Source organism: Takifugu flavidus, chromosome 8 (genome assembly GCF_003711565.1).
Source record: "Takifugu flavidus isolate HTHZ2018 chromosome 8, ASM371156v2, whole genome shotgun sequence".
NCBI classification, from domain to species: domain Eukaryota; kingdom Metazoa; phylum Chordata; class Actinopteri; order Tetraodontiformes; family Tetraodontidae; genus Takifugu; species Takifugu flavidus.
The window spans coordinates 1,888,573-1,913,274 of NC_079527.1; the positions used below are offsets into that span (position 1 = coordinate 1,888,573).

The 24,702-nt window shown below is 40.3% G+C and overlaps 2 protein-coding genes across 2 annotated transcripts; one reads left to right on the top strand and one right to left on the bottom strand.

Annotated features, from left to right (window-relative positions):
- The first annotated feature begins 3,512 nt into the window (after positions 1-3,512).
- LOC130530282 (scavenger receptor cysteine-rich type 1 protein M160) lies at positions 3,513-16,049 on the top strand. The gene is made up of 19 exons (XM_057041313.1): positions 3,513-3,971; positions 5,116-5,427; positions 5,593-5,694; positions 6,172-6,384; positions 6,461-6,658; positions 6,744-6,901; positions 8,653-8,812; positions 9,059-9,349; positions 10,955-11,260; positions 11,370-11,663; positions 11,886-12,191; positions 13,117-13,416; positions 13,581-13,853; positions 13,956-14,134; positions 14,235-14,349; positions 14,454-14,591; positions 14,729-14,821; positions 14,941-15,107; positions 15,335-16,049. The coding sequence occupies exons 1-19, from the start codon at positions 3,920-3,922 to the stop codon at positions 15,506-15,508; spliced, it is 3,831 nt and encodes a 1,276-aa protein (XP_056897293.1). The 5' UTR covers positions 3,513-3,919; the 3' UTR covers positions 15,509-16,049.
- A 1,570-nt stretch (positions 16,050-17,619) lies between these two features.
- Positions 17,620-19,248, bottom strand: si:dkey-8e10.3 (serine/threonine-protein kinase SBK1). The gene is made up of 3 exons (XM_057040092.1): positions 19,086-19,248; positions 18,713-18,915; positions 17,620-18,234 (listed from the first exon to the last, which is right to left on the bottom strand). Exons 1-3 carry the CDS (start codon positions 19,246-19,248, stop codon positions 17,620-17,622), a joined length of 981 nt encoding a protein of 326 aa, XP_056896072.1.
- Positions 19,249-24,702: the final 5,454 nt, after the last annotated feature.

Below are 24,702 nucleotides of genomic sequence, written 5' to 3' on the forward strand. Positions count from 1 at the left end.
CCTTTTGGCAGCAGCCAAATTTAGCAGCCTAGTCTGATAAACCCCACAGTAACAGTGAAACATTACTCCTTCCTGCTCCCAAGATTGAAAAAATTAGTGTAAAAAATGCACTGTTATAGCTTTTTTATTGTTATTTTTTTAAGTTTATAGAAGTGGTACTATTCTCAAAAACCTGCATTTTACAAGACTAAGATGTGTTAAAATAGTCAAAAGTTATGATTGCAACACATGTGTGTATGTGTGAACATGTGGGTGCTTGTGATCGAGTGTGTAAGTTAGATTTTAGATAATAATATGACCAAATTTTTGTGAAAGAAACAATTCTGCACACGCATTAGCACACAATTAGACAAATGCATTTAGTAATTTAGTAACTCATTGTGATATTCTGTTTTGATAGGGCATCTTAAATTAAAACAAACCAACAAACTAACACACAAAAACATGGCAGCTCACATTCTAAAGGTTTCTCAGAATTCATTTGTGTCACATCAGGATTTCCTGCTTAGATTGAAAGTATGATTTCACAAACACAACCTATAGGGTTGTGGCTTTATTTCTCATAATCTACCCCCCCCTCACAAACCAATTGCTGTCGCTTCCAAAACATTCTATGATAAATGTTGCTGATAAATATAAAACACGTGATTAAAACACTTAACCCACAGTGCACGTTGTGAAACCATGTGGTAACAAGTGCATTAGCTGCTAGACAAACTGTGTGTTTGAGTGGTAGTTTGTCTAATATATTAAACAATTTATTTCATTTCTAGGTAAATATTTGTTAAATATGTTTTTAAATATATAAAAATGTTTTGCCAGTACCATTGACACTCAGTATGTGCTCGATATCATATTTAACAGATGGTGTCACCAATGATTTTTAAGTTATACCTTAAATGACAGTTGCAAATATGTACATGCAAATATAGATTTACGGTAAAGTGCTTATTCAGTTTCATGCTGTTTCAAATCAGAATGGTTGGAGTTCTTTGGGGATTGTACTTTTTTAACTAAAGTGATTGATGTATAAACAAATTAATGCACTGTGGGAATTGTAGTAGAGGTTGTTCTTGATTTGCTGAAACATTTATATCATTTCCCAAATGTTGAATATATAGAACATTATATAGAACACAGAGCAGGATGATCCCCAGGGAAATTACATTTTTACTGTTGTCCCAACAGATATGCTACATCTCTAATACTACTACTGTACAGCAATGCAACAGTAAAAAAAATAAAAATAAAAAATACATGTATAATATCTTCTATCAAAAACATAATAATTTTTTTTTTTACCTGTGTGTAAAAGAAAAAAGCTTCTGTTTGCATGAATTCAAATCAAGCATGAGTATACTTATAATGGTTTTAATCCTAAAATTAAAGCTACTTTACATTAAAGAGAAAGCAATCGAAATAGAATATACCGATAATCGCTCTCAACACCCCATATGCATCAACGTGTGCCTAAAACACATGTGTTGAAATTCATCCATCCATCCATCCATCCATTCTCTACCGCTTATCTGGGGTCGGGTCGCAGGGGCAGCAGCCCTGTTATATGTTACTATAAATATTGACTTTATTCTAGAATCGATGTTTTTATTGCTTTTAGATCAAGCAATATATGTATTAGCAAATTTTGATCAAGTAAATCTTGCTGATAGGGCTTGGGGTAAGGTAGGTTAATGTCACAAGGTAGAAATTTGTCTATACAGATTTAACAATATTAAAAACTGCCTAAAGCTCTAAACATAAGGTTTATGCGTTGGCATTTTTAGTTACGTCTTTTTTAAATTTTATATACGTTATTAGTATTACGGATTTTGTTGTTATTATAATGTGATATTGTTACTGTATTGATTATTATTATTATTATTTTTGTTATTGTTGTATGATTTCCAGTAGCAACATTTGACTTACAGTTAATTGTGTTGAAATTACTAATGATTTTTCCTTTGATCATTAAAGTCTTTGTCATCATCAGTTACAATTATCTTACTAAAGAGGAAGAATAATGACTATTTTGTTTTAAACATTTATAAAATACAATATAAACTTATACAAGCATGCATGTACATGTTTGTATAGCTATATTTCTAAAAATAATAGAAAAATGCATTTACAAAATGCAATATCCTCTTTCTTCTTTTTCTTAGAATGCATTTGAAGCAGAAATATGAGCCCAGGATTTCCTGTTTAGATAATAAATGTATTTTTACAACAAAATCCGCAGGTTTGTGACTCAAAAATTGGAATCTGGCTCCACTGCCAAAAGCGATTGTAATAATTTTCATAATTATGATTTTGCTCTTTAACATTTCATGAATGATTCCATGAAATTTCCTTTTGATCTTTTTGGGTTTGAAGTCCCGGAGAGGATTAAAATTCGATCTAAATTCTAAATACATATTTGAATGGACACACACAACATGTTTACATGCATATGTATGTGTAGGGTAGAGGTGTGTGTGTGTGCTATAATTATTATTTTTTAAATGTTTCTATCTTATTTTTATATTAAACAAATTTTATTCTTACTAAGAAAGACTGATTGCGATTAATAGCGGGCACTATAAAAGGTTAGGATTGGACCCAAATGCAGGAGAGAATCATCAGAGAGGTTAATAAGGATCTTCTTAATCATCTTAATAATGGTCTTCATCTCTGGGACTTTGAGCAGTTAACTTCAGACCAGTTTGAAGTCAGTTTGTTCAGTACAGAAAAAGCAGGCAAAACCAATAAATCAATCAACAAAACATGTGGGGAAAGTCTGGCATTCATACCAAGACAATCTAGCAACATAGGAGTAAATCCAGCCTGCTGATATATTGACTTGATAGATTAGTTGTCACACACAGACACACGTACCCAGGCCGAGATTCTCAGAAGTAACGGAGTTGCTAGGGGGCCAGTCAGGGGCCTCCGCTCAGTGCTAGGGGACAATTCTTTCCTCCCCTTCAATCTTTCCAATCAACCAAGAATTGAGACCCTCTCATGATGTGATGGCAGCAGGTGAGAGCGTTCCATTGACAGGAAGTATTGGCAAATTTTATGGTGGGAAATTCCAGGCAGGCGCTCAATGGTCAAGTCTTAGTGCTGAGGAAGACCTGGTGAAGGGACTTAAGTTGGGAGATTGGGGTGATAGGCAAGCTTTCTTCAGTCAGATCTAGGATAGTTCCAGTACACCACTTGTGCAGGTTATGTTGGCGGGGCTAAGGATAACCTAGGATGAGTGATAAATCTGGTGAGTTCAGAGGATGGAATTGTATTATTAATAATGAAAGTTGCCAGACAGCTTCAAATGTATCTTGATATCTGGTGTACGATGGTACCCAGGTTAAAATGCTTAAGTGGAAATCAGTGGCACGGGAACCCATCCAAGCCCCAATTGTCCCGTAGGCCCCTTATCAAGCATACAAATGTTGACCAAGTGTGTGAGGGCCACCTGGGAGGAGTGGCTGGGTTAAAGGCTTGGTCTCAGCACTCTGAGACCAAGCCTTTAACCCAGGAGACGTTGCAAGAGACTTTGGCTCACCAGGACCTCACTAGCTTATTTTGCTAAGCAACAGTAGCTGTTTTTGGTTAGTTGTACGGGATCAGAGTTGTGGAACCAGTTGTCGAATTCAGAAGGTCTGACATTGATCCCAAATTGGCAAGAATTTATGCTACTACTACTAGTACGAGTTTATAAAAGAAGAATATTCCATTAATCCCATAGAGGGGAAATTATATTTGACCATAGTTTGGAGTTGATGAAGAGGCGGGACCACCTGTTCAACTGGATGCTCAGAAGATGTGACTGGAAGGTGAACGGAAAATTTTACAGCAGACAGGGCGGGCTGAGACATCCACAGCAGTGATATAAAGCGGAGTTCAGTATCTTTTTGTCTCACTGCCATGTGCTGTGGTGAAAATGTGGTTCATCCTTCTCTGCACAGCTCTTCCTCAACTGCTGTTTGCACAAGGCAAGTTAAAGTGGTTTATTTTTATTAATCTATATTTTACTACTTTATTTTTTACTGCATTTAGCAATGATGGATAGCGGCTAGCGGGCTTTCCTATAAAATATGGTATCCATATCATTTGATTTTGACGATCAGCACACATTGGTGTATCTCCTGTCTTTCAATGGAAAATTTCTTAAGGTATATTTCTTAGGTATATATATATAATTTTAGTATTGTAATGACCGGATATTGTTCAAATGGCAATTTTTCAATTATGAATGCGACTCCTCTGGAATTCTCAGCCTTGAATTCCTTCTCCCTCAAGCGCTGCTGGCATTGATTGGAGCGCCACTTTGTTAATCCAATCCATATTGATCTGCTCAGACTTTGGTTCGAACCCCCAGCCAGGAGTTCCGACATTTGCTTGCCAGAGGTCTATGCCCACCAAGTGCTTTTTTTGTTTGCTTTTGTTTTTACCTTCTCAAAGGAGGTGCTGTGACCGCAGGGGTCTGGCTGCAAAGAAAGTAGCTCAAAAACAGATTCTGTTCAAATTTTCAGGAAATGATTAATGTGTAAAGGAACTCAGATCCAGGAGGGACTGACTTTGATTTTTTAGAGATAAATGGCTGCTGTGAACACAATGCAATATATGATACGTAACCTTGTAATATTACTTGTAATATTCCTGTCTATATAATGTATTTAACTGTACTATACTATGGGTGTGAGTCACAACCTGTGGGGGAATGAGCTCCTAGGCAGAAATCTGTGCTCTTCATTTCTAGTTTAAATTGTGCTTTAGATGACGTTGCATTAATTTGAGCCGTTGAATATTATCTCCAAGTGTAACCAAAATAGCCTACATTCATTTTACATTCATTCTTGTCTATGCATAAAAAAATCTGTTTCAAATGCATATATTGTCATCCTCTGGTTAAACACTGGCGAAATTGATACATTTAACAGATGATTAAAGAAATAAAAAAGACCTTGACGGGATTAAAAATAAACAAATACGACATATTGCGACATATGTAAAGTTTGACTCTGAAAGATAGAAATCACTTTGATCACTTCCATGTTCTGCTCTGAGGTTGTCAGTGAATTCGGTGTGCTCTGTGCTGGCCGTGATGACCCTGATTAATATCACACATGTTACTAGGTGATATAAACAAGCTGATTCTAAGGGATGGAAAGAGCCCATGTGAAGGTCACCTTCAAGTCTACCACAAAGGCGAATGGAGATATGTTGGAGATAAAAACTGGAAGAGGAGCACTGAAGAGGTGGTCTGCAGGAGCACTAACTGTGGAACACCTGTCTCATCAAAGGAAAGCTTTCGACCCAGTGACAGCAAAGTGTGGCTCAATGACTTAAATTGCAAAGGAAATGAAAGTCACCTCTGGGACTGTGAAAATCCAGGTTGGGGCACAAGCAACTTTCAGAAGGATACGGCGAGAAAGGTTCAATGTTCAAGTAAGTCTTGACGTTCAGTTTATGAGAATAACTAAATGAAATAACTAAAGGTGTCCTTGTAAGGTCACGAAAATCCTCCAAGCACAAAATGACATGATGAGCATGAGAACGACTTTAAATATGATTAAATATTAACATATTTACTCCCCCCCCCTTTTTTTTTAGATAATATCAAAATCAGACTGGATGGATTTAAATGTGCCGGAGCTGTTCAATACTCCACTGACGGGGAAAACTATTCAGGTTACATTTGTGCTGACAACTGGGGTAAGAATTCATTCAAAATGCTACATTTTTTTCTCCTAATTCTGAGAAAAGCTGCGATTTATTATTAGTAGTATTATTATAGTTGTTGTCATTATTATGAATAATGATAATAATAATAATGTAGTTATTATTATTGTTATTGCGGTGGCTTTTCTATTTTTAGTGAATGCACTACATACCAGTAATTATATATACATAATTGTAGATAACTGTATTAGAACAGAGTAACACAGTGAAGCAGGACTGAAGATGGAGGCTGGCTTATATATTTACTCCTCTATTCAAACAAAATAAATACTTCAAATAAATAGATTGGATTATTTACTTGAGATTTTTTTTCTTTTAACATAAAAAAGGAAAAAAATCAAGTTTCATGACCATAATTATTACAACTGCTCTGTGCGAGTGTATGTGTGTGCATGTGTGTGTGTGTTTGTGTGTGTGTGTGTGTGTGTGTGTGTGTCCTCTCTCATAAAGGAGACGATGAAGCCAACATGTTGTGTCAAACTCTTGGATGTGGGACCAGGAAGGAGATTCCATTGCCAGAATTAATGAAGACAAAAGCATTTGAGAGTTCCGAAAAAACAATAATCAAATGTTCCGACATCAAAAATGTAGAAAATCTGTGGCAGTGTGCAACGACGGCAGAAATCCCAATATGTTCACATCCTGCAAGTGTAATATGCACAGGTAGGAAACTATTCCATTAGTTTTGACTTAGTGTTGCAGTATTTTTAAGAATTAAAAAAAGCATTAACATTAACAGATCACAAGAGAGTGCGCCTCAGGGGAAACTCTGAGAATGTCTGTCAGGGCCTGCTGGAAATAGAAGATCAAAGTGAAAGCTGGATTCCTGTAACAAATGCCAACAGAGTCAGCCCTGAGCTGTCTTGCAGCCAGATGTTCTGTGGTACCAACGCAAGCCAGACAACTGATGATGCAGGCATGAAGCTAAATTGTACAGGTAATACAAGCTAATAATGTGGAGAATAAAACCTTCCCAAAAAATCTTGAAAAAAAAAACCGGCTCCTGTTTTCTTTTTCCACAGACAAAGTTTCAGTTGTCCTAACAGACAAAGACGGCAAGGAAACTGACTGTTACGGTAAAGTTCACATTAAAGTCAACGACACAGTCCATCCTGTGTGTGCTTCCACCTGGACCTCAGTCGAAGCTGAAGTGGTCTGCAGGGAGCTAGGCTGTGGGGGGGTAGGGTTTCATTCACTTTATACCACTACGACAACTACTGCGACTACTACTATGGCTACTGCGACTACTGCTACTATTGCTGCTACCACTACTACTGCTGCTACTACTACTACTGCTGCTACTACTACTACTACTACTGCTACTACTACTGCTACTACTACTGCTACTACTGCTGCTACTACTGCTGCTACTATTGCTATTGCTTCTGCGACTACTGCTACTACTGCTGCTGCTGCTACTACTACTACTACTGCTACTACTACTATTACTACTACTACTGCTGCTGCTAATATTACTACTGCGACTGCTGCTACTACTACTACTGCTGCTACTGCTACTACTTCTACTACTACTGTTACTACTACTACTACTACTACTACTGCTGCTACTACTACTACTACTAGTACTAGTATTACTGCTACTACTGCTACTACTGCTACAGCTACTGCGACTACTGATACTAATACAAATACTACTACTGCGACTACTGCTGCTGCTACTATTACTATTGCTGCTATTGTTACTACTGCTGCTACTACTACTGCGACTACTGCTGATGCTACTACTGCTACTACTGCTACTACTGCTGCTACTACCGTACTACTACTACTGCTACTGCTGCTACTACTTCTGCTGCTACTACTTCTTCTACTACTACTGTTACTACTACTACTACTACTAATATTACTGCTAGTGCTACTAATGCTACTACTACTACTGCTACTGCTACTACTACTATTGATACTACTACTGCTACTGCTACTACTACTATTGATACTACTACTACTGCTACTACTACTACTACTGCTACTGCTACTACCACTACTACTACTGCTACTGCTACCACTACTACTACTGCTACTACTACCGCTACTACTACTACTGCTACTACTGCTACTACTACTACTACTGCTACTGCTACTACCACTACTACTACTGCTACTGCTACCGCTACTACTACTGCTACTACTACCGCTACGGCTACTGCTACTACTGCTACTACTGCTACAGCTACTGCGACTACTGCTACTACTGCTACTAATACAAATACTACTACTGCTGCTGCTACTACTGCTACTACTACTGCGACTACTGCTGATTCTACTACTCTTACTACTGCTGCTATTACTACTATTTCTGCTACTGCTAGTGCTACTAATGGTACTACTGCTACTGCTACTGCTACTACTACTATTGATACTACTACTGCTACTACTTCTACTACTACTGCTACCGCTGCTACTATTATTATTGCTGCTACTGTTACTACTGCTGCTGCTACTACTGCTACTACTACTGCGACTACTGCTGATTCTACTACTCTTACTACTGCTGCTATTACTACTATTTCTGCTACTGCTAGTGCTACTAATGGTACTACTACTACTGCTACTACTACTATTGATACTACTACTGCTACTACTTCTACTACTACTGCTACCGCTGCTACTACTACTACTACAACTATTACTGCTGCTGCTACTACTGCTACCACTGCTACCGCTACTACTACTGCTACTGCTACCACTACTACTACTGCTACTACTACTACTACTACTGCTACTGCTACTACTACTATTGCTACTACCACTACTACTACTGCTACTGCTACCGCTACTACTACTGGTACTACTACTACTGCTACCGCTACTACTACTGCTACTACTACTACTACTGCTACCGCTACTACTTCTGCTACTACTGCTCCTGATATGATGATAATGATATTGATAGTAAAGGCTGTCTTCTAGGTGACTGACACACTTAGAGGGGGTCAAAGCGACCAGGATGGAATAATGGACTACGTGAAATGCTCAGGAAACGAGTCATCACTGTGGCATTGTCCAGCAAAACACAGGGAGCAAAACAAATCCACCCCATGTTCTGGTGTTGCCTCTGTAGTCTGTGCAGGTAAACGCCTCTTACTAGTAAACCAAGGACTGTATGCTGTGTGCTATAAATCAAATAAGGATTGCTGTAATTTGGGGATGAATATGAATATATTCAAAATATATGAATATATTATATTAAAATCTCATTTTGTCATTCTGAATGCATACCTCATACGTTCTATTTTTTAGGCACTGTTCGTTGTTTTTGAAGTAAGCTTCATCTGTGATGTTGTATTTTGACAATGACCTTCCTTTCACGATCCAGACAGTGTTGATGTAAGACTGCGGGATGGCAGAGGAAGATGTGTCGGAACAGTGGAGATCAAATATGAGGGCATATGGGAAAGGGCGCTTGAAGGAGGCTGGACCGACACCAACTCAAACATTGTCTGCAGTGATCTGAAGTGTGGGAAAGGGAGATCATTTGGCCCGAGCCCATTTATTACTCAGCGGTGGAGAATGGTAACCTGTCCGCCAAACGCTGTACACATATCTGACTGCAAAATAAGTGACCTTTCACCTGTGGGAGAACAAACCGTAATGCTAATCTGTGAAGGTGAGTGTATTCTAAATGTATCCATTTAACCCTTTAAAGTTCTCTCATTTTGCACTCTTGATCTTCAGCCTGTCGATCTTCAGTCTGTTGGCTAAGGCTACGTTCACACTGCAGGCCTTAATGCTTAGTTCAGATATATTGCTCAAATCCAATTTTTTTGTTTGGCTATTCAAAAGATGTTTAAATGTGGCCTGTCTGTGGACTGAGATGTAGCTCATGCTCCTGACGTGACCCGCAGTGTGTGAACATGGCGAAGTGAACATAGCGGCAGCCATTAAAGCCAGTCCAGTTTAAAAAGTGTGTGTGGTTTTTGTTGAAAGGATTATGAGAGATTACTAGAAGACCTTTGAAGTTTGGATTGCACCAAAGTGTCACCCCAAACACTAATTAAATCTGAGACTTGGTTATCTCTCCGCTGGGTTACTCCTTTATCCCTCCCTTCCATGTTCGCACAACGCGTGCACCGTACGTTCCCAGGCTAAGCAGCCGTCGACCTCCAGGCTGCTCAGCCTGGGATGCTGTCCAGGGGCCACCCTCAACAACAATCAAATGACTTCTTGCTATGTTATGAATATTTCAGCTGTTTGATTACTTCAACTAATGCAAAACAGAACTTGATTTTGAAAATGAAAATACATACACAATATGAAATCATTCTTAGCCTTATAACTAGGCTGCAAGGCACTAGTCTCCACAATCAACCTTGAAGGCCGGTGCCTTTCTGTATCAACAGTCTAGCTAGGCTAAAGCTAGCAGTGCCATGCAGTTGTTTTTAGACAGCTTAACTAAAGCGTATATAAATTTTATTTTTTCTAAGGAGTAAATGAGGAGTTGTGCTCGAGGTTATATTATAGAACAGTGTTTAGTCTTGGTTAGCTATGTTGTAAAATCCAGCTTGTTTGCATTAGTTTTAATCAAATAAGATGTAATATTCACCATATACCAATGATGTCCAATCTTTAGCTAACTGAGCAGGCTTGTATTTTGAATGATTGTTTGAGCTGTAGCTCGGAAATTGATTGGTCGTTGTTCAGGGTGGCGGGTCAGCAGCTTGGACGTCTATGGCTGAAGGCGAGTTCACCCTTGAGCCAGCGGCGAGAATTATGTTAAATGTTGCTCTAGTTAGACATTATTATCACATTTAAATTCAGCTTGGCTGTTCAGACCGTGGCCACATTGAAAAAATCCGATACCTATCAGATCCGGTAACCACGTTTGGTATTGACCAAAATCAAAAATGTTGCATTCAGTGTTACTTGTAATGTTCATGGCGTCACTTCAGGTCACGTTTGAATGAAAAGACATTTTCCCTTAACTTAAAAGGCAACGTTGATGCTGTCATTATATTTGTCTTGTTCACGGGAAAGAAGAAATTCCAAATCCAGATGTTCTCTAAATTAAAAATGCACTTCAGTACAATTTCTATAAACCATTGCAATAAGAATGACAAAGTTAATAGTCAATAGTTAAATATTTTAGGACTTCAGTCATTACCCACCACAGATAAAAAGCAATGAGAGGTGATCTATTTTCAATACTGTCAATCTTTACTCATTATGTCATTGATCCTAATATTATTTATAATACTATTTCCATTTCCTTTAGATCATTACGATGTCTTTCTGAGTGGAAATGATTCATGCACTGGTACTGTGATGATAAATCATGGCACTAAAATACACAGGCTTTCTGGCTCTCGTAACACGTGGAACAAAGAGGCTGCAAATGATGTGTGTCAGCGGGTGAACTGTGGAAGAGCCATAAACTTCAGCTCCTCACCTATAGATAGTGTGAACAATGATGTTTCCATTGTATCATATAACTGCTTGAACAGCACATCTCTGCTTAAATGTAAGAATACAACTCTGCCATCTAACGACACAAGGACTGTTGCCACAGTAACGTGCTCAGGTAAGCTGACGCAACACCTTGAACCCCGGCAGATTAATTTATCACGGATGTTTTGATTTTTGGTGGATGAAATGAAGTTCCATCCTTTGTTTTGTGGTTACTGCGACAGAGCGCATCACAGCAAATCTGACCAGCGAGTGCTGGGGCCATGTCAACATTTGCGTGGGAACTAAATGTGGTGGTGTATCTAAGGTTTCCTGGACACAAAATATGTCTGTCATGCTGTGTGACAATCTGGGCTGCGGGAAACCAGTTCAGCCAACCAGGAACCAAGAATATTTCCAGGAGGTGATCATTGCCAGCTTATACCCCACAGCGCATACGAGGAATGTAAGCCAGAGTGTCATAGTCATGAAAAATGACAGCGCTCAGATCAAAAACCCGGCCTATGTTGTTTGCTCAGGTAACGTAAAACAACTTAACAATTCCATTGATGCAGCCATTTAATGATAATTATAGTGAACGGTTCAGGCTTTGAGGACCTTTGTTTAATTATTTGCCATCTACTCTTAAAATACAATGTTTATGTGGTTAAAATGTGCTTTCATTTAATCAAAAAAGGCTGATTATTGGGACCTTAAAGAGTAGAATCACAAGTGATAGACAAATTTTGATTTTGCTGCAGGTAGCATCAAGACCAATATTAAGCCTTCCAGGTACAAATGTTCTGGAAATGTGGAAATTTTCCGTGAAGGTCAGTGGGTTCCAGTATGCAAGGATTCCCTTAAAAGTACTGTAACCCAAAACACCATCTGCAGGGAGTTGAAATGTGGTCAGGCCTTCAAAATGATTGACTACTTTGGGCCAACAGCAGATTCTGTCATCTCCAGCATACAGTGTCCACACAATGACAGCGACACAGTGAAGGACTGTAATATTGATCTAAGCTTTGTAAATGGCCTCTGCACTCACGGTGGCCTCCAATGTTCAGGTACGTTCTACGGCTCTCTGCATCTCTACAACCAACCAACCAACCGACCAACCAAACGACCAACCAAACGACCAACCAACCAACCGACCACCAAACGACCAACCAAACGACCAACCAACCAACCGACCAACCAACCGACCAACCAAACGACCACCAACCAAACGACCAACCAAACGACCAACCAAACGACCAACCAACCAACCGACCAACCAACTGACCAACCAACCAAACGACCAAACGACCAACCAACCACCGACCAACCAACCGACCGACCAAACAACCAACCAACCAAACGACCAACCAAACGACCAACCAACCAACCGACCAACCAAACGACCAACCAAACGACCAACCAACCAACCAACCAACCAACCAAACGACCAACCAACCGACCAACCAAACGACCAACCAACCAAACGACCAACCAAACGACCAACAACCAACCAACCACCAACCGACCAACCAACGACCAACCAAACACCAACCAACCAAACGACCAACAACCAACCAACCAACAACCAACCAACCACCAACCAACCAACCAAACGACAACCAAACGACCAACCACCAACCAAACGACCAACCACCAACCAACCAACCAACCACCAAACGACCAAACGACCAACCAACGACCAACCAACCAAACGACCAACCAAACAACCAACCAACCAAACGACCAACCAAACGACCAACCAAACAAACGACCAACCAAACGACCAACCAACCAACCAACCAAACGACCAACCAAATGACCAACCAAACGACCAACCAACCAACCAACCAACCAAACGACCAACCGACCGACTGACTGACCCACTCACTCACTCACTCACTCACCCACTCACTCACTCACTCACTCACTCACTCACTCACTCACTCACTGAATAACTAACCTCGCATACTCTCTCCATGCTACTTACCCTAGACTGGAGACAGATGGAGTTGAAATTCAACCAAACGTGTAGTGGAGCCGTGTTTGTGTACTCAAAGGGGAAACGAAGCGCTGTGTCTGCACAAAACTGGACAGAAACTGAGGGCAGGAGACTTTGTCAGGACCTCAAATGTGGCAACTTTAAGTCAAAGGAAGAAATCGACTCAGTCGAATCGTTCTGGAACGCAAGCTTCAGTTGCAAAGGTGTGAAGGATCCAGAAAGCATCTGGGACTGTGAAATGCCACGGGTGCCCTCACGGGGCCGCCAAAAACAACTCTTTATTGAATGTCAAGGTAAACATTGCTTTTTGCTTTATTTATTTATTCATTTATAATGTTACCTTTTTGAAAGCAAACTCTCCTAACAACGCATTGTAGAGGCAGCAGTGTTTATCCTAATTGATTATTTTGAACGATTTGCTGTATCTTTATTTGAGTTTCCCAACTTTCTTTCCCAGATGAACCAGTTGTCACCCTTTCGGGAAAATGTCGTGGTGAAGTAAAGATCAACAACAGAAGTGTGTGCAGCCATAACTGGAATTTTGACTATTCCCATTTGGCTTGCCAGGAGCAACAGGACTGTAGAGATGCTGTGTTCAGCGACAGTACAGCGACCAATACAAAGAGACATTTACAACATGTAGCCTGTGAGAGCTATCATGACAAATTGGGTCAGTGCCACAGTTTTGAAGGCCTGTGTCCTGGGGGACCAGTGTCTGTTTACTGCATCGGTACGTGGATACACCCATTTGGATTCAACTGTAGATACTTACTCAAGTAGTTTGTTTGAATGGACCAATATTTGTCTGAAACTGAATTATATTATTTTACAGGAGGTGTCAGGTTCAAAACCACAGGAAGATGTGGTGGACAGATCAAAGTCAATTATCGAAACCAGTGGGAAAATGTTTGCCTGCTGGGACTTCCTTCTAAACTTAAGGACAAGTTGTGTCAAGAGCTTGGTTGTCAAGGCTACAACTCTAGCATCGAAAAACCTATAAAGAAAAGCACGGTAATTCCTAATAATTACCACTGGGTGTTTTATCAGAAACCAGATCTTTGTTGTATCTAATCGGGAACAAATTGCCTTCAATTCTCATTTACTTTCCAAGACCAAGGTGAGAATGGAAACAGCCCTGGACTGCACTTCGGAGCACAACGACATTAGGTATTGTGTTGTTCAGAAACCATGTGGGACAGTCCAACCAGCAGAAATCTACTGCAAAGGTGCGAAATACAGATCCAGATTTTATGTTTGTTTTTGCATAAAAATCTGAAATATTGAAACACGTGTTTCCTGTAAGTGAGTAAATATGCCTGTTTGAGTTCAGGTTATGTGTTGGAGACAACAAACAATGCTCCCAGGTGGATTTCCTCAGTGCTGCCCATCATTCTGGGAGGAATCTTTCTGCTCCTGCTGATATTTGCTGCTGTCTGCATTGGCAAGAAGCACCGGAAAAAAGTTTTGAGTTAGTATTGGATTTTATCCTGAAGCAACGTATGCAAGTATAACATAAAGCATGAGACAAGCTGATGAAAAGGCAAAAATTAAACCAAATTGCTCCTCTCCTCTCCTCTCCTCTCCTCTCATGTTCTCTTTATGCAGCAAGAATTTGGTCAAAAAAAGAAACTGAGTTTAAAAATCATAACAGCGAGGACATAAAAAGCAAAACAGATGAAATGGACTTCAGTCGTCATGGTGAGCATTCATTTGAGTTTTGCCTTTATTGTTTACTTTTTTTTTTTCTCCTGATGTGTGTGTGTGTGTTTCTGTGTATATATACACGTACTTTAACTTTGCTACCGTGATTCTTGCAGATTTTAGATTAGAGAGTAAAGTCAACATGGCGGGAACTATCCAAAGAAAGTCCTTTTTGAGTAATGATGACATTGAACTGGTGGAGACACAGCACCTGACCTCTGAGACCACTACTGTTGGTGTCCCAGGACAAAATCACCTACAGAACAGTTCCTCTGATCATTACACAGGAATGTTTACATCTTCTTTATATACACTTCACAACACCAATACTTATATTATACAGGGGAACCTTTGGGTTATGCTGATTAAACTAAAACGATATGCTGATTCCAAAATTGCAGCGAGTTTTTTTCTAGCACAGCTGTCAGACCTAACTCAACAAAAATTGTTACCCCAGTTTTATCATATTACCTCTGAACACCTGAATTTAATATCCTTGTTTTGTGACTTACAGATGGTGAGAGCTATGAGGTGGATGATCCCAGGGAGAATTATGATGACATAGAAGCATGCAGTGAAATAACTAAAGTTGAAGTCCATGACAGCCATGAACACACATCTGAAATTTTCACTCGATACCCTGGTCAGGATGAAGACTACCTGGTGCCAGGAATAGATGGGTGAGACAAAATTGGATTTTATGTATTGAAGTAAAATCCAGTGTGTGATTACTCAAACTCCTCCCTACCAATAGGCCTTGTTTTTCCTAAGCTGAAACCTTCTTCAGACATTTTCCTAAACCAGTATTGTAGCTTCAATTACGCTGTTTGTTTACACGGGTTTTTAAAAAATCTAAATAATATTGTAAGTCATAAAAACATAAATTGTATATGCTTTGTTTTTAATAGAATGTAGAATCGTGAAGGGTTGTGCTAGTGTTTTATTATAGTTCTGCATTATATTAACATGACCTTTTCTTTTTCTTTTTTTACAAATTTTGGATGTTTCACACACATGCAGATAGGCTAGTGACACTTAAAAGCTTGGCAACTGTCACTGTACATACAATAACTGGATAACTGTTATTTTGAAAATGTCATCGCAGGTCCTTATTAAGCCGCTCCTTAGTAGATATCAGTCTTATGTTAGTAGTGTGTGTGTACCTGGCCTGCATGTAAACGTGTGTGTGTTTCAAAAATTAAACATTAAATGATATCAAGGCAAATTTGTGACTTTTCAGTTGGGATAAAACTAAAATATTTTAATTACTTAAGCTGCAGTGAAAACTCATGATTCTCTCTTTGGGTTAGTCACAATAACTCCAAAATTACTGTCTTTGAATTTCTTATGTCACGGAATCAAACAAAAGTGCTCAGAAATTAACAGACAGTTGCCACATAAATAATGGTCAGACCGTTCATGTACATTATCACAGCATACAGCAGGAGCACCATAAAGAATGGTAAAATGCAGTAAAGCTACCAAATTAACCATTTAATGAAAACTTAAGTTGATTTTGGCAGCTTTTGGGCAGATCTTAGCTTAGCATAGATAGCGGAGCTGTATCAGACGACTTGCAGCATTTGACCAACAAAGATAATTGCTTCGTTGAGGAAACTGTAAAGTAAATATTTCTGTCAAATGTGTGCTTCTTTTTACGTTACTTATATATTTGAAGCCCGAGACTTGGAAGAATGGCTTAGATGTTGAGTATCAAACTGTATGTAATATAGGTTATATAGTTTGATACACAGCACATCAAGCCATTTTATTCACAAGACACCATTTTTAGAAGCCTAATATTAACCCCTCAGTGTTAAAATGATCTTTATGAATGTCATTTATCATATGTTTTCAAGTGTTTTGGGGTTTGTGTATTGAATGTGTAGATTTTAAATGAAGGGATGTTTTCATTCTGGTTTTCTGATGGTTGTCACATAGCATTGAGATGCATATCAAGACAGTTCTAAATGTTCCAGCTCCTCTCCAAACATTTCAAATACACATTCATAGTGACGTAATTAAGAATTTGCCGTTAACACTCCTTCCATCACCAGCCAAGTGAATTAGAACAGCTGTTAAAAAGTGTGTAAGGATAACCTTAAGTGACTGATACTCCTACAATTATACTGATGCTGTTTTTAAGTTACTGACAGATAAGCTTAAGCTTTGCAAGTTCAGTCAGGTGGCCATAGAGGTCAGAATCAGAACTTAAATCCAAAGGGACTCATATGCATGCAGCCGCCCTTTGATATCCTGCCATTGCAGTCAGCTCTGCCATCCCTGTGGTGGGTATCGGTTATTCCTGGTAAAATGTAAAAAGAAGTATGCCCTCATTAAATGCAGATCCATGTAAAACCTGTCACCAGTTTTTCTAAATTGGAAATGCTAAATGTTAGGATATTTGCGTGTATTGCACACTGGAGTAAGTATAAATTGCCGATCCATAATAGATACTTGCCTGCCAGTGTGTGCCAGAACTAGGTGTGCATCTATCTATCTATCTATCTATCTATCTATCTATCTATCTATCTATCTATCTATCTATCTATCTATCTATCTATCTATCTATCTATCTATCTATCTATCTCTATCTATCTATCTATCTATCTATCTATCTATCTCTTAGTCCACATACAACTTGTTATGTTTCATAAAAGATATCTATGTTTTAGTGTTAATGAGATTAATGCGGATACAGGTCATACAGAATATATGTACAGTATTCTTATATAAGTATAGTAAAAGTATATGAGAAGTATATAACAATTATAAGTCACAACTTTGGCATACTTCTAAGAAATTTGAGAGGAAAGGTCTTGTTGTTCTCGGCCCGTTTCCTCCTTCAGCCAGTCTTTCTCCACATACAACCTTACTTCCCCCACTGTACACCTCCTCTCTGCATCCAAAGCCAGGATCCTACTAAACATCTCCATGGCTTCTGGAGTGAATCTTTTCCATAATGAAGGAGCATCCTTCTCATTAGTAGCTTTTTCCTCCAGTACGCACCATTCTACAAACTCTTGGTAAAAATCATCTGAAGCTGTGCAACATTCCCAGGGAAAGTAGCCTGTAAGGATGCAGAACATAAGAACCCCAAAAGCCCAGGTGTCGAGGCTTGGCTCCACATGAAGAGGTGGTGCAGTAGCTTCCTCCTGACCTTCAAGCAGCACCAGTGTACAAAGTTCTGGGGCCATATAGGGCAAAGTACCTCTGATATAGTGAATCATAGTGCCCCTCTTCTGGGCGAGGCCAAAGTCTGCCAGTTTCACATGACAGCAGTTTTTGTCCAGCAGCAGAATGTTTTCAGGTTTAACATCACGGTGAACCAGACCGTGACTGTGGATAAACTCCAAAGCACTGGCAATTTGAAGTACACAACGTTTGACTGAAGGTTCTGGAATGCCCACCTACAAAAAAGTGACAGATTTGCGATGTCATTTTTTGTGACGATTTCAAGTCTCTTCAAACATCATCATTCAGCTTGCATAAAATATAACTTTGGGACTATTCTAAGTTTGGTCTTTGAGTTTGTCAAATTGGATTACAGAAAGATGTTTTGGAAATATCATGTCTGGAGAATCGGTTCATCTTTGGTCAGGGTGGAAACCAATCTCTGGAGCTACTTTAGGGTGGAGACGGCATAATTTATGATGCCACTGAATGTTTGCTACAAGCCAAGAGTGAAAGGGAACAGTTAGCCATTGTGGACACCTTTACTGGACTTGACTTGAGTATCAGATCACACTTTATGACAAATCAATGCAGAGAACCATAAGATTCCTAAAGTTTTGCTCATCTTTTGCTACAGAGACTGACTCCAAAAATATGCTGACATTAATGTATTTTCTTCATTCTTCAGAAGGGTCTGAACCATGTTAAACTCACCCTTGGCTTAATGACAGCGAACAGGTCTTTCCCAGACACAAGCTCCTGGGCAAAGCAATAGTGATCTTTAGAATGAAAGGCAATGCCGAAGAGGCCCACAATGCAAGGATGAGAGGACAGATATAAGGAGATGCAGTACTCTCGCAGAAAGCCCCGCAACTGTGTTGAGGCTTTAGGTAGCACTTTCAAGGCCATGGGGGTCCCTATTGAATAGTGATACTTCATTCAGGATAATCAGAAATAAAGTGTAATGCTAAGTTAAGGTAAAACATTTATTTAGTAGTGATGCTTTTCTGTGTTTTTTTTCTGCTAATTCTGGCTTTAAATATTGTAAACAACATTATTTTGTACAAGAATTTAAGTATGTAATTACCTTTGAAGCAATGCGTAACCAGCAGCACTTTACCATACTTTCCACGTCCGAGCTCCTTGACGATATTAAAATGTTCCTGGATCTCTAATTGAGCAAGACTCTGAGCTGTTATCTCTATTAGCTCATCAATGAAGCTGCCATCAGTAAGACCCAACTCAATCATCTGCAGAAACACAGGGACACAACATTCCTAAAACCTTATCACACACTCGCACATTTGCACAGGGCACATTCTTAAAAGTTAATTCTTCCATGTAATGTAAACACTATTGAAAAATAAACATTTCCATTGTTGAGGCCACCCTCCAGAGTACAGCCAAGCCATTAACTTAAAACAATTCTAGGATTTTCATTCACTTGAAAGTCAAAGTCAAAAGAAAGCTGAACTACCTACCTTTCACCTCAGTTTCCAATACTGAGGGGAACCTAAAAGCATCAATCCAAACAGACAAAAATCTAACTGCGAAACAGTAATGTGATTATGCTCTACTAAAATAGCAATAGTAACCTAATAATAACCTTCAGGCCTGTGCTTTCTGGTTCTGCTTCACTACCTTTACATGCCGAGTGGACCTGAGTGGCTGGCAATCGCTGCAATAGGGACTGAACCCACTCTGACAGCTGATCACACACACACATGCATACAGGCTCACACACATACATGCACGCACGCTCGCACACACGCACACACTCACACACATACACACACACAAACATACATCATTGCCCTTCTATGTTTGTGAAGACCGATTCTAACTAAATGTTAATTTTCTTCTGAAAGTCTTGATACAAAACAATAAAAGTAGCACTTTTAAAAAATCCAACAATTTAATATGTTCTAAAACTGTAGTTTAAGTAATATTTTACATTGGTAAACTAAACCAAATTAAACACATGGGCAAATATTTTTTGTGTAGTACATTTCATATGAAAATCTCCCATGATGTTTGCTTGAAAATAAATGGAAATGTGTCATGTCTTAGCTTTTATTTCTTTGTTTGTTTCAGTCAGCACAATACAATTGTTACAATGCAGGTTGTGATGTGTTCCATTTTTTATACTGATGTCTCCCCAATATCTCCCACCCATCAGCCATAGGCCAATAGATAGAGATAAGTAATCATACAAATAAGTAATAATCGCTAAAATACCAGCAGCAATAAAGCTCATAGCATATATACTCTATATAATATAATTTTTAATACAACAGCGTTGTACATTGAATAGCATTTAGTCAGATACAATGTGTAGTCAATCATTTTACATAAATGTGCTCCCCATATTTCAACACCTTGAAAATATTCTGGTCGTATGATGCTGTATTGGACATTAGCTTTATCCATTAGCTCCATCCAGAAATTTGATGGGGTGACTGATTTCTGTTGCCTTACAGTTATTCTAGATTCTTTTAACATTGCCATTCTGAACCAGTTTTTTTTTAAACACACATCTAACATTCCTAAGGGACAATAGCCAGTAAACATAGCACAAATCTTGGTCAGAGAAACATGAAATCATCTATGAAAAATACCACTTTTTCCCATACGTCTTTCAACATGTAACAGTCATAACATATGCAACATTGTACCGACTTCCTTATTACACTGCCTACATATATTGTCATCTCTAACGTGAATTTCCCCGATGTAGGATCAATAAAGTTTATAAAGTTCATCCTAAGTTTATGTCTAGCTCTTTCACGTGGGGACCAGTGACTTCTTGCAACTGAATAGTTGAATATGAAGCTCTCTAACAGAGGTGTGCCAGTTTGATGAAATATGATTCCACTGTTGTTGCTGAACCAGTTTTTCCAAGGCCAGTTCAAAACCATAGAGTAGGAGCATGAGCATTTCTGATTAAGTTATAGAAGTTAGCGGCACAAATTACTCAATCTAGGACATAATTTGTAATTTGTCTTAAACACAACATCATAATCTTGCATATTCAGCACTATAGTCTCACACACACTGATTATTATACTGCCTGCACATGTACGTAGGAGATTGTATAGTAGTTTATGTGAGGAAGATGCAGAAACTATTATATTCTCTGGCAACTGACAGAGTTATTTGAGGTGTTTAGGTACAATAAAGGTCTCTTTTACACAGCTTTTCTAAATGACATCTAGTAAAACACCTATTAAAATATTTAAACATGTCACATTTCCAAAGGTGTCTTGTGCTAAACAGCTGTTCTGAAAATGAAACATGCCAAATCCCAGTCCGCAACAGCAATCCCAGTGTGTCGGATCGTGTGGCAGGCTCACGGACAACTGGTTTGGTATGTGTGTAAAGTATGATTACATGAATTCAGCAAGAGTGATGGGTATCACGCTGCTGCATATTCATATATAGACACATTATAAGTAGTTTTTAATGACCTAAATGATTGCGGGTATTAAGTTCCAGGGCAAAGGACGATGCATCATTGGCATTCAGGTCCCGATGACAGACTAACCTGGACACAAGGCAGGCAAACACCTTTGCTACTATTTGTAGAAATGTGTGAATTAATCAGCTCCTCATTTGCTTTTGAAGTTTATGTGTGTGTGTAAGTTTAAGTTTTTATACATGTATCATATGAAAAAATAAGCATTTATGGCAATAGATGTTATTTTTCAAATATAGAAAATTACTCAAAAGTCTTTATTTCTATTTTAGTCCCAAATTAGTCACAAGGAACAGCAATTACATAGCTGTAGGAAACATATCTAAGTATCTATTCTATTCTAATGTAAGATAGAATACCTTTCAATGAAATGTATATGTATGGCGCATTTATGGAAAGGGTCACTGGAGGGTCACTGGATCTTAATATAGAAGGGCTCTAAGTGGGTTGAAGTTATGAGGTTTACAAGAGAGCAAGTGCTGATTGATATGTGAAGCATGTAAAGACACACAGCCAACATGTCGTTTCGGATTAATTTGCCACCTCTGTCGAGCCACAAAGCTACACCAATACCCCCCACACACACACACACACGCGCGCGTGCGGACACACACACACCCCATCTCATTTGTCAAGCACGGTGTTACATTTTGAAAATTGTTCTTTTTATGAGAATTGACCGGATTCTCCTGTTGTGTCTGTGACTTCCGTCGAATGTTCGCGGCTCACGCACCGAGTACACCAGACACCAAACGCGACAGCTGCAGGGTGCGAGGGAGCAATGGAGGTATGTTACTGGGTCCCTGTTGTTAGGACTTCATGAAGGTCTTTGAACTTTTATTTTTTGATCCGCCCACTTTAAACTGTTACGGAACAGTCAAGGAGGCCAGGACTCTGATGCAGAGTAAAAAGTCTTCTTCTTGGGTTGACCATCGATCCGATGATGTCAGTGCAGTCATCTCTGGTGACTTCGAAGGTGGCTGATTAGCCCAATTCTGGAGCCACACACTCTGGGACAGTTGGGACATGGGAAAGACGCCGTGGGTGAAGCTGTTGCTGCTTCCTTCCTTCTTTGCCTGGCTGCTGCGACTTTGCCTCTTCTGTGGTCCTCGAAGGATTTGCAGCCCTTCTTGACTGCGGCGCGCCATCCGACTCTGTTTTGGGCCTGGGCTTCTAGCTGTGCTGGAGGGATGCCACAGTACTTTAGGCTGTCCTTGATGCAGTCTTTGTACCGCTTCTTGGGGCGCCCAGTGTTTCTCTGCCCCTGGGAGAGGACGCCGTAGAAGACCTGACGGGGAAGGCGCGTGCTGTCCATTCTGATCAGGTGGCCTGACCAGCGGAGTTGGGCTTTCATAATCATGGTCTCGATACTTACAAGGCCAGCTCTGTCCAAGACCGCCAGGTTGGTCACTCTATCCTGCCATTTGATGTGCATTATTGACCGCAGGGACCTCATGTGGAATCGTTCCAACTGTTTTATGTACTTCCTGTATGTTGTCCAGGTCTCACAGCCGTAAAGAAGGCTGGTGAGCACAACAGCTTTGTAGACTTTAATTTTAGTCTCCAGTTTGATGTTTTTGTTATTTATCACACGGGCTCTGAGTCGACCAAGGGACTGGCTGGCTTTGCTGATACGCTGAGCTATCTCCTTGTCTAGAGAGCCATCACAGGAAATGGTGCTTCCGAGGTACTTGAATTGCTCAACCACCTTCAGCTCAGTTCCCTCGATGGATACATTGGGGGGCGGTGCGCTGGTGCCTGGTGCTGGTTGGTGCATGACCTCCGTCTTACTGAGGCTGATCATCAGGCCAAACAATCGAGCTGCTTCTGCAAATCTGTCGACGATAATTTGGAGGTCAGGCTCTGTGTGTGCCATGAGAGCACAATCGTCGGCAAAGAGCGCATCGTGGACTAGCCGCTCTATTGTCTTTGTTCTGGCATTCAGTCTTCGGAGGTCAAAGAGGGAGCCATCCAGCCGGTAGCGCAGGTAGATGCCACGGTCGAGGTCTCGGAGGGCATGGTTGAGGACACAGGTGAAGAAGAGGTTGAAGAGGACAGGGGCAAGGACACACCCCTGGCAGGTGCGAGAAGACTACACAAAAACCTGCGCTGAGAAAGAGATTTTGGTGGGGAAGTCATTGCGCTGGGACAACCCCACCCTCTCGGCCGCAGAAGTCAGAGTCCAGTGGCACGACGAGGCGTTACGACTGGGTACCCCCTTGGCTGCAGTGGATGGCCAGACCTTCTTCCGTGCTCCGGTGTGCCCTATGCATTCCACAGTGCCTTGCTGCTACGCTTTCTCAGCCGTTGATCCTTACTATTGGTTTCTTCCGCCTGGTCCATCGAAGCAGTCTTCACATGCTGGGTGAGCAGAACCCTATTCACCGAAGGTCTATGACCCGCCGGTTACCCTCACTTGGTTTAGCCGACCTGTCGAAGTCGTTGCCCGGGGTGTGGCCGCTGTTGCATGTTAACAGCTACGGGGAGCCACAAGTGAGAGCTGAGTGACAGGTGGGGACCAAAGGCTGGCGAGCTGCCCTAGAAGGGCACGACATTCCCCCAGGCCAGAGGTACTACCCCTCCCTGTACACCCCACACACCCCAGAGTAAAAAGTAAAAGGTTCTTTATAGATAACAACAATGCAAGGGGAAGCAGTTCACGTAACGAAGGATCAATCGAAGTAGCAACAAAAACTCTAGAAAAGTAGCAACAAAAACAACAAACTAATAATCACCAAAAAATGGGAAAAAAACATCGGGAAAAAGTTCAAACGAAAAACAGTGACAAGGCACTGGAAAAACTCACAACACTGGAAGTAGGCACGGGATAGCGCGAGGCGAAAAACTGGAGATCTCTGAGGGTTGGAGCTAGGTGCTGCAGCAAGAACAACAATCCGGCCCCGGAGGCAAAGAGAGGAGAGCTTAAGTAGACGCCGAGTTAAGGTAACGAGCTGCAGGTGCGCCAGAGGCTCAGCATTCTTCAGAGATCGGCCCACCCCTGGCTGCCGTTCCTGCAGGTGGAGGAGGAGGTGAGAAATCCGAGTTGTGACCAGAAACCGAACCACAACAGTCACTCTCCAAACCACTACACACAGCTTTGCCTTGGGAATCAAGTCTTAAAAAAATAATGAACCAGCTAACAGGCCGTGATGGAGATGATGATTCTGAATTGGTAACATGTTTTCCAGGACAGTAACCCTTTCATTGCCGATGTGAACATCCCAGTAAA

Bases quoted from the DNA above. Each gene is read 5' to 3' on its own strand.
- si:dkey-8e10.3 (XM_057040092.1), bottom strand. From the start codon at position 19,248: ATGATTGAGTTGGGTCTTACTGATGGCAGCTTCATTGATGAGCTAATA. The intron at 18,916-19,085 runs GTAATTACATAC...ACTATTCAATAG, and splicing joins GGTTACGCATTGCTTCAAAG to GGACCCCCATGGCCTTGAAA. The intron at 18,235-18,712 runs GTGAGTTTAACA...ACTTTTTTGTAG, and splicing joins TCGCTGTCATTAAGCCAAGG to GTGGGCATTCCAGAACCTTC.
- LOC130530282 (XM_057041313.1), top strand. From the start codon at position 3,920: ATGTGGTTCATCCTTCTCTGCACAGCTCTTCCTCAACTGCTGTTTGCA. The intron at 11,261-11,369 runs GTAAGCTGACGC...TTACTGCGACAG, and splicing joins TGCCACAGTAACGTGCTCAG to AGCGCATCACAGCAAATCTG. The intron at 15,108-15,334 runs ACAGGAATGTTT...GTTTTGTGACTT, and splicing joins ACAGTTCCTCTGATCATTAC to ACAGATGGTGAGAGCTATGA.